Source organism: Homarus americanus, unplaced genomic scaffold (assembly GCF_018991925.1).
Source record: "Homarus americanus isolate GMGI-L3 unplaced genomic scaffold, GMGI_Hamer_2.0 scaffold37359, whole genome shotgun sequence".
Taxonomy (NCBI): Eukaryota; Metazoa; Arthropoda; class Malacostraca; order Decapoda; family Nephropidae; genus Homarus; species Homarus americanus.
In genome coordinates, this window is record NW_024726010.1 from 214307 (window position 1) to 225323 (window position 11017).

At 36.7% G+C, this 11017-nt stretch overlaps 1 protein-coding gene across 1 annotated transcript in view; it reads right to left on the reverse strand.

Moving 5' to 3' along the window:
- The window catches only part of LOC121865327 (ATP-dependent DNA/RNA helicase DHX36-like), a gene marked incomplete at its 5' end in the record, with an annotated part of 109839 nt that extends 99211 nt beyond the window's left edge, over window positions 1-10628 (reverse strand). The window contains 3 exon segments of the mRNA XM_042364666.1: window positions 1092-1300; window positions 9299-9391; window positions 10480-10628. Coding sequence (XP_042220600.1) covers window positions 1092-1300; window positions 9299-9391; window positions 10480-10628 — 451 coding nt within the window.
- Window positions 10629-11017: the final 389 nt, after the last annotated feature.

The window sequence follows — 11017 nt, forward strand, 5'->3', positions numbered from 1 at the left end:
TAATGTAGGCTTTGAAGAAGTCGTAGAAAATGATGTGGTTGAGTTGCTAGAGTCCCATAGAGAAGATTTGACTAATGAAGATCTGATGATGCTGGAACAAGAACGAGCTGCAGGACAAGGGGATATAGAATCTCCACCCACCCCACTTCAGTTGACAACAAAGGATATGTCTGAAGCATTTGCACTAATAGAGGAAGGTCTGCAAATCTTTGCTGATAACGACCCCAACCGTGAAAGGAACATCAAGATTGCAAGAGCAGTTAACAATGCTTTCAGTTCCTACACTGAGCTGTACAAGGAGAAGGTGCGCCGTAAACGTCAAACAACTTTGGATGAGTTATTCAGAAAAAAGCTGAAAGCAGATAATGATTTACAGGGCAGGGCAGAAGAGAGTAGTGCCCCTCCCTCTCCCTTCCAATAACTTCCTTTGCACCACCTATCCTCACACAGCAGTCAACATCTTTTGTGGTAAGTACAGGACAATATTTTTATTTATTCCAACTGTATTTCTCTTCATATTACATGTATATCATGAATTATTTAATGTACTGTATTGTATGTGTTTATAAATGTTTATTTTCATTCATAAAAGTGCTTGAATTACGTTTTAGGGGCCTAAAAAAAATTCCGTAGGAACGCATCTCCAGTTTTATAATGGAAGTCAATGGGAAAATAGGTTTCGCGTTACGGAATTTCGTGATACGGTCAATTTCCAGGGACGGAACCCTTCCGTAACGCGGGGGATGCCTGTACTGTAAATTGCAAGTTTAACCCCGTATGTATCGGCGGGTGTTCGTAAGTCGGGGGCCCCCTGTAATAGTAATTAAAGTTCTTCACTTGAAAGTAACCCAATACTTTTTTGTCTGACTAGATAACACTCAGAGAGCCAATAAAACAGATTTGTTATTTGTTTACTGCTTAAAACACTTTTCACTTTTCCAACTTCAACATTTAAATAAAGTACTAGCAAAACCATTGTTTTCTATTTAAGTAGTGTGCCCAATAATGCCAGGACATTTACCAGATAGCCTACAATACTGTACAGTAATACCTGTTCACATATTAGTACAGTAATCAGTAATGACACTTACGTCCACTTAACATTCTATCATTTTGTATCAATGAGTGTACCCTTGAAATCTTGTCCCAGCCAGGCAGAAATACTAGGACAGCACCCATAGGCTGCCGAGCAATGTGACGCAGCAACTCCAATATCAAGTCCGTATTTAGTTCTTCACTGGTCTTCTTATACAGCTCATCTAGGGTCTGGCTTGAATACTTTTGATTTTGTTCTAGATTTCTAATAGTAAAATGGATATAATTAATTTTAAGGTGTACGTATGTAATTTCATACTACAGGTGCTCCTCTACTTAAGAAAGTTCAACTTACAAACTTTCAGATACAAACATCATCACTGAGGGGGGTTACCTACCAGAACAGGTGTTCAATGTGGATGAGACAGGACTATTTTGAAGAAAATTCCAGATAGAACAAACATTACTAAGAGCAGAAGAGTGAGCCAGGTTTTAAGGCTGTATTAAAGGGTATAGCTGTACTAAATATCCATAATCTTTTCGTTTTTTACAATATGTTTGGTATCTACAGGAGTAAAGTTGGACTTGCAAACAAGCTTCAGGAAAGTAACTCGTTCGTAAGTAGAGGAGCACCTGTATACTGTACTATATATAGGTTTAAGGAATAATGCACCGAAGAAAACTTTGATTTATGACAATACAGTATTAATGATTTTTCTATTTTATAATAACTGTAGTATTGTACTATATACTTTGCACCTTCTTATCTATTTGCAATAATCTTTTTTTCACATTTGAAACATTTTAAGAACTACAGGTACAGTGGGGTATGCTATAAAGAACGGATCCTACTACGAATATTCCTATAACAAACGGTTTTACCTATAAAATTGAGAATGCTATAACGAACGAAAATCCTACAACGAACATTATTTAAATTTTTTTTTTCCCTAATTTATTGTTTTTTATTACAAGTATTAATGATATTCTTTATTTCAGGGGTTTAGATGCATATGTATGCACTTTTTTACAATTTTTACAATTTTATATTATATTTTTCAGTGCTAAGTGGTTGTATTTGGGGGCCTGGAACGAACGAATCCTATAATGAACGAATGCTATAACGAACAAGGTTCTAGAACCAATTAGATTCGTTATAGCATACCCCACTGTATATGTAATTAATTTTATGAAAAACATTTAATTACCGTATTTTACAACATATAAGATGCATCCTCCATTTCAGGAGGGAATATTTAGGGGAAAAACTTTTGTGTATACAGTAATTTCCTCCTGTAGCCATACCAGTAAATGTGAGGAAAAAATAAAATAATACCAATATATAAATTTAAAAAAAATACTGTACCTGTATTGCTATTTGGCTGCTGGGTAATGAAATTTGTCAATATAGTTTCACTACACAAGTGAGACAGCTCAGAACAGCTGAGATCCCTCACTGCCTCCTCATCTTAACACACGAAGAAAGTTTATTCCCTTTTATGTTTTGACCTTATGATAATTATTTATATATTTTTTTTCTTACATTCTGTTAGATTAAGTGTGCATGTAACATTAAAAAAATAAATAAATAAGTACTGTATGTCTACTCAAAGTTACGAGTTGAAAAATAACCATAAAATAGTTCACACCTTGGCCTGGAGTGGTAGGGGGAGGGCCAGGGGGATGTGGCTACAGTGATGAGTCTTGTGTATCTATTACAAATACAAAACTAATATAAAATACTGAAAACAAGTGAACGTTTACAAAAATATAAGGATCATCACAGATGTACAGTAATGCCCTACACAGGAAGTCAAAAGGCTGAAGGAAACTCAACTCTTTGTACCTCCTATCCCAGCATTCATAAACCACACTATCAGTTATAAATAAATTTACTTGAGTACTGTACTCAAGTAACATTCTTGGGTACAGGAAAGCCTGCGATAACGAAGGTTCTACTAACAACGATTTGTATTTAAAACCCTGTTTAATTTAGGACCCAATTCAATTTTCACTGTTATTTAATTCGTATTTACAAAAAAATAAAAAATAAAAATTAAATTATATTTCATATAAATAATAACTAAACCCCAACAAAGTGATATCCAAGTTAGCTGGAACAATTGGTGCAGAGCATTTCTGGGAATGAGAGATTTCCGGGTAACAAGACGACTTTTTCAAACCCGAAAAAATTCCTTATCCCCGGAACCTCTAGCACAGACGCACACTCACCCACTTCGCCAGAATATTTCTGGGTGCTGGAGATGTTTTCCTCGAGTCTGAACTACTGGAGTCAGTAAACAGCCAAAATTTAAACATGATACCCGAGGCACCACAATATAGAGATAGTGAAGAAAATAGATTAAGCGAGACAGTAGTGACTATTACCGACACTAGTAAGCAAATAGACAAGCCTAATAAGTCGCCAGGTCCCGATGAGATATTTGCCAGAGTATTAAAGGAATGTAAGGAAGAGCTTAGTATGCCCTTAGCAAAATTTTTTTAACCTGTCCTTAAAAATGTATATAGTACCAGAATCCTGGAGGATAGCGAATGTAATACCGATTTTCAAGAAGGAAGATAGATCACTATCCTCTAACTACCGTCCAATCAGCTTAACATCAATTGTAGGCAAATTACTGGTAGCAATAATTTCAAACTGTATTCAAAATCACCTGGAGAAGCACAAGTTGATCAATGATTCCCAACATGGCCTCACAAGCGGGCGTTCATGTCTAACTAATCTATTAACATTCTTTTCAGCTGTTTTTGAATCAGTGGACAAGGGGCACGTCTATGATGTGGTATATCTTGACTTTAGTAAAGCCTTCGACAGAGACCCACACGAAAGACTAATAAGAAAAGTGGAGGCTCATGGCATTGGAGGAGATATTCTAAAATGGATTAGTGCAAGGTTACAGGACAGGAAACAGCGAGTGAGCATTAATGGCACTAAATCCGATTAGAGTAACGTCACTAGTGGGGTACCCCAAGGCTCAGTACTTGGACCATTATTATTTATTATATACATAAACGACATAGATATCGGCATAGACAGCAACATAAGGAATCTGCTATGACACTAAAATAGGGTGTACTGTATATTAAATCTGACGAGGACTCCGCAAAACTACAGGAAGATCTAAAAAACAATTTTTGAATGGTCTAAAAAATGACAGGTGAAATTCAATGTGGACAAACGTAAAGTACTTAGTCTAGGAGATGTAAACAGAGAAACCAGATATCAGATGAACAACGATATTATAGAGAAATATGAATGTGAGAAAGATTTAGGAATAATGATAAGTAGGAATCTTAAGCCGAGTAAACACTGTGTATTTGCTCGAAACAAGGCTAATAAAGTACTTGGGTTCATAAAAGGAGTGTTAGTTACAAGACTAGAGAGGTTATCCTAAAATTATATCTTGCGCTTGTGAGACCTCACTTGGATTACGCAGTTCAATTTTGGTCACCGAATGTGTGTGTGTACTCTCTCTCTCTCTCCTCTCTCTCTCTCTCTCTCTCTCTCTCTCTCTCTCTCTCTCTCTCTCTCTCTCTCTCTCTCTCTCTCTCTCTCTCTCTCTCTCTCTCTCTCTCTCTCTCTCTCTCTCTCTCTCTCTCTCTCTCTCTCTCTCTCTCTCTCTCTCTCTCTCTCTCTCTCTCTCTCTCTCTCTCTCTCTCTCTCTCTCTCTCTCTCTCTCTCTCTCTCTCTCTCTCTCTCTCTCTCTCTCTCTCTCTCTCTCTCTCTCTCTCTCTCTCTCTCTCTCTCTCTCTCTCTCTCTCTCTCTCTCTCTCTCTCTCTCTCTCTCTCTCTCTCTCTCTCTCTCTCTCTCTCTCTCTCTCTCTCTCTCTCTCTCTCTCTCTCTCTCTCTCTCTCTCTCTCTCTCTCTCTCTCTCTCTCTCTCTCTCTCTCTCTCTCTCTCTCTCTCTCTCTCTCTCTCTCTCTCTCTCTCTCTCTCTCTCTCTCTCTCTCTCTCTCTCTCTCTCTCTCTCTCTCTCTCTCTCTCTCTCTCTCTCTCTCTCTCTCTCTCTCTCTCTCTCTCTCTCTCTCTCTCTCTCTCTCTCTCTCTCTCTCTCTCTCTCTCTCTCTCTCTCTCTCTCTCTCTCTCTCTCTCTCTCTCTCTCTCTCTCTCTCTCTCTCTCTCTCTCTCTCTCTCTCTCTCTCTCTCTCTCTCTCTCTCTCTCTCTCTCTCTCTCCTCTCTCTCTCTCTCTCTCTCTCTCTCTCTCTCTCTCTCTCTCTCTCTCTCTCTCTCTCTCCTCTCTCTCTCTCTCTCTCTCTCTCTCTCTCTCTCTCTCTCTCTCTCTCTCTCTCTCTCTCTCTCTCTCTCTCTCTCTCTCTCTCTCTCTCTCTCTCTCTCTCTCTCTCTCTCTCTCTCTCTCTCTCTCTCTCTCTCTCTCTCTCTCTCTCTGTCTCTCTCTCTCTCTCTCTCTCCTCTCTCTCTCTCTCTCTCTCTCTCTCTCTCTCTCTCTCTCTGTCAGCTAACTTGTGCACAAAGAAATGTTTATTCACTTTATATGTTTGATCTTAACATTATAATTTTTGTTTTTCTTCTTTTTCTGCACTGTGTATGTAGGATGGTGTATGCATGTAACTGAGGAAAAAAAATTGGTTATGTTTATCTATCCAAAAATACAAGTTGAAAAACAGCCATAACACCTCAGAGTTTGGCCCACAAGCCTGGTGGTTATAGCAACGAGTTTAACTTGGCTACAATGCCACCAACAATGTTAACAGATGCAAATGTGAAAAGAAAGTTATCTTAAATCTTCATTTGTATCACGTAATTGTAGATTTAAAGATAAATGTTGCAGGTATGACGTTAATAGATACTCTGTAGTAATGCTATTAAGAGTTCAGAAATGGTTCCTGCTTACCTCTGAAGAGTTAGGTGCCTGCCATACGGACGCTAATCGTGTTGGGTTATTATCATCAGTGTGGTAGTTATATATCCAGCTTCTATATTTACAATAATTCTCTCTTTTTTGTAAAATAATTAAAATTAATAATAATGTGCTTATGTAAGCAATAACATATTTTTAATTCTGGAGATGAGCTGGGTAGAATTTACCTTACTGGAGACAGCAACTGGGGGATTCATTAGCCTACATATAGGATTCAGGATGATTTTTTTTGCCACTTTTCAGACAAAAATGTATCTTATGTGACATAAAATATGGTACCCATTATTTTTAAAGAAAAAGAATGTTACATCGTATCATGAATCCAACACCAAGGTTTAATCCAACTCTCCAGTAATTTCTTGCATTTTCCAAGTGGTTTACTGTACAGTACCTAATTTCAAGCAGTTAGAAAAGCAGCCAGCAAGTGAAATGAACAGCAGTAAGTCCTTGCTTAACCTTTAAGCCCCAGGTTAGGGGCTGGTGATAACTTTTAGCAATATTACTTTGTTAAAACATGATAAAATGGACAATGAAAATGAAACAAACAAAAGTAGGTACAGTGGTCCCTCAGTTAACGAATGGTTCGGTTAATGAAATTTCGGTTAACGAATTACCTTCCATAACAATCTTCAATTCGGTTAACGAACAAAAATTTGATTAACGAAATCCTTACGAACATCACGTTTTGTTGAGTATCAGCTGATCAGCTGATGGGCTGGTCTGCCAATTCAGTAATCTGTTCTATGTTTACATTTGTTTCCAGTGGAGTAAATATCAAGAAAATTGTGCTCTTTAATATTTTTTTATATTAAAATTATTGGTCATTCTAAAATTTAGCCATCCAAGCTCTGTCTACATAAAGTTTTTCAACTATTATTTTTGGCTCCTATATGTAACTTTATTCATTTACTGAAACTCAATTACATGCATACACTGTCCTAAGGGCAAAGCTGTACTGTACATGTAATCCAAATAATGTACAAAATTAATACTAAAATTTTTGTCTAGTGCAAACTATTGCATGTTTACATTCAAATTAATCACTATCATATAAGAATTCCAGCAATGTAAATTATATTCTCCCTGGTCACTTCTATGAAATTTTATGAGCAAAAAACAAAAATTAAATCTAAAGGAAATATATAAACAAATAAATACTTCACTAGACCTTTGGCGCCTAACTGTCAAACATGCCACTGTCACCCCTCCCTCCCTCCCTCCCTCCCAGCAAGGATTTCATGGTTATACAGTAGGCTTTAAGTTTTTATCTTCTATAATATCGCAAACTAAAGTTAGGAGAATATAATTTGCATTGCTGGAATCCTTGCAAGACAGTGAATAATTTAAAAATAAACGTCATATATTTTGCACAAGAGAGAAAAATTGTAGTACAATTAGTGTACTGTATTATATTTTATAATGTAAAGTTTTCAACTGTATTTTTGGGTAGATTTACATAAATATCTTCATTTATTTTCATCCATTACATGCACACACCATACTAAAAGAAACGTAAAAGAAATAAATGACCTTAGTGCAAAGCTGGAGTGCACATGTACTAAACTGATTACGGTACTAAAATTGTTATGTCTAGTGCAAATTATGGCTTGTTTATATTCAAATTAAACACTATCTTACAAGAATCCCAGCAATGTAAATTATATTCTCCCCGGTCATTTCACTGGCATTTTATAAGAGAGAAGCTGAGTCACTTAAGGACTGATAAATAAACACACAATAGACCTTGGGCGCCAACTGTCAAACGTATCACCCCCCCACCCCTCCCTCTCCCCCAGCCCCAGCCAGGGTTTTAGGCTTACAGTTTTTATCTCATATAATATCTCAGACTAAAGTTAGGTGAATATAATTGTCATTGCTGGAATCCTTGCAAAACAGCGAATAATTTAAATATAAACGTCATATATTTTGCACAAGAGATAAAAATCAATCACTTGTATCACATTACAATAGTGATTTAAGAGTGTATATATATATATATATAAAAGCCTAAAATCACCTTCACCCTATAAATCTTTATTGCCATCTGTCTGGGAGGAAGGGGGAGGTGAGGTGTTGACAGCCAGGAGGGGATATTACCAAGTGAGTAGTTATCAGTGGATGGGGAATGGGTCAGGGACTCAGGATTATACAATAGAGGAAGTTTAAGGTTTTTGCTTATAAAATGTCAGACTTGACTTAGCTGAATGTAACTTGCACTGCTGAAATTCTTGCAAGAGTGATTAATTTGAGTATAAACATCACATAGTTTACACAAGAGATAAAAATTTTAGTCCTTTAGATTGGTACTTGTGGGTATTAAGTGAGTACAGTAATATGATGTAAAAATTATGGCTTTTTAGAAATTAACTTAGTACATTTGAGTACGGGTTGTGATAATTGTAATGATTTTTCCACAACTTTTATAAATTCAGTTTCCTCTGAAGATGTCAAATTATATATCATATTTTTTCTAGTGTTTACCAGTCAGCCTCCCTCCCTCCCTGCCTGCTCCCTCCCTCCAACTCACAGTGTCTCACAAAAGATTTTAAACTTTAGATGTTGTGTGTGTGATGTTGTGGTGTTGGGGTATTAATTAATGAATAAAAACTGGGCTATGGTTAGAAATGCTTTGAAAGCATTTGAGGTGGATGTAGGGTAGATGATTAGTGGGTCTCATGTTTTTGACCTGACCTGTTGTTATGTCACCCATTTATTTACAAGTTCCTCTTTTGTTTGCAGTGGAGGTGGTGTGTAGATTAGTGGATCCCATGTTATCGACCTGACCTGAAGTTGTGTAAGTTCACTCATTGTATACAGTGTAAGACTCTCTCAGTCCCTATAAATTCACTTGCCTTTGAAAATGTCTTGAAGACAAAAGCTAAGGTGCTCTAGTGTTTCCCTTTTCCTGTGTGGTTTTATCAAGTACAGTATGTTAGTGGTAACAGTTTCCTAAATACTCCCTGCTAAAATGGGGGTACATATTATATGGTGATTTTTTATACCATTATTGATCGTTTTCATACATTTAGTACATTTGCTGTAGGCTGAAGTAGGTTTTATTGTATCATGTGTCTCTGAAGTGTCTCCATAGGTGTGAGCGTATTAACGGAATTAATATTGATTTTGCAAACTAGTTCACTAAATCGAGCGAAAAATAATGGAAAAAATGCCTTCTGCTAAATTGAGAGTTCATTATGCTGTATTGGATTCCATTAAATCTAGAGTATACTGTATATGAAAAAGTTTGGTATTTTTAGTCCAGATAAATTATCACAATACTGTACTGAATTTTTTGTTATGTAAAATACATTTTTGGCAACACAAGACTGTAATAAACACTAAATATCATATATACAGTACCTTATATAAGGTGCAATCATATCTTCAAATTCTTGATTTTTCTTGTGGTCTCGTCTTCTCCAGACGGGTATTTTCTCATCATCAAACTTAAATCTGGACAAGGAGATAAAATCAGTACAGTAATAGAAACCGATAAGAGAGCCTGTAAATCTCATTTTAAAATAAAGGAAAGTTAAGGACACTTGTGTTTTTGCCTATTAAATCTATGGATTGGAAGCAAGGTTTACTCATTCCTGATATTGTTGGTTGGTACCAATAAATTATTTGAAAACTCTAACAATCCCACTATAACTAATAAAAATTGGGACTTTGCTGACTACAGTTACCACAGAAGACTGAAGAGTGACAAGTCTTAATGCCCAAGTAACCTACGCAACCTCGCTTTCTGTTGTTCATTAGACGCATTGGATTTCTATTTTCTAGGACCAACTGACAGCCTAATAAGAGCATCACAACAGACCTACTGGTATTTCCAGGGCCAAATCATCCCTTACAATGAACCATCAATGCTATGGATAAGCTTAGTTTCTTGGTAGAGATGGTATGAGCTTGTGAGTAAAATGCAAGAGGAGGGGAGAGTTAAGAGTGTGTATGGGGACAATGTAGCAAATGCATTGGGCTGAGGAAGACCTCCTACTCTGTGGGAGGTGAAGGTGGAACAATAAATTAAGGAGAGTGTGAGTGAATGTGTGGAGTGAGAGAATGAAAGTGTAGAGTAAGTGAGAGATTGTGGAGTAAGTAAGAGTGTCAGAGGCAGATCAAGGAATAACAAAAAGGGGGTCCAAAAAATTGTGTATGGGGGAAAATGGCAAGCACAGTGAGTCCACCCAGCTGAGAGGGTTTGGCCCCCAGCTGTAAGCCCCTGCGTGGAAATTTTTTAATGTCTGACCAATACCTTAGTCATTTTTAGGTCATTTTGGGGCTACATGCACTTGATATTAGGAAATATACTGAAGTCAATAGTAATTACTTTTTTACAATACAAAAACACCTGAGTACAATATTGCATTATAGTAAAGTATTGTAATTTTCTGATGAAAAGGGGAGGAGGTCCAGATCCCCAGGATCTGCCCCCGAGTGTGTGTGTGCTTGAGTGTATACATGTGTATTTTCTTGATCTTGTCCATTATAGTGAGCTCTTGCTTCTCACCTCCCTGCATAAAAGCTCAAGCTCTCTTTACCTGGTCAGTTCTATGACATCCTCCAGATAGTATTCTTTGACAGGGAAAGTAAAGCCAGGAATGTGTAACATTGGACAGTTTCCGTAGTATTCTGAGAAGAGTTCAGCATTCAGTGTAGCACTCATCAACACAACCTTCAGATCTGGCCTCTGTAACAGTAAAAGAAAATATCACATACGTACTGTGCTAAAGATAGATACAGTACAAAGGTTCTCATTATACTACGAATACATAGAAAATTAGTTTCATACTCTACCTGTTTCCAGTAGTTTATACAGGGTGGTCCAGAAGTCCATAATGAAATTTAGTTGGGACGAAAGTGTAATTACCAGCAGACCCCAGGAGGGTTCTGTTCCTGAAAACACTTTGTAATCTGATTTTTTTTCATAGCACATTTTCCCATTGACTCATGTTGCATAAATTAAAATTTATTTATATATATATATAAATTAAAATATATATATATATATATATATATATATATATATATATATATATATATATATATATATGGTCCATTCCAGCAGTTCACTCTTAG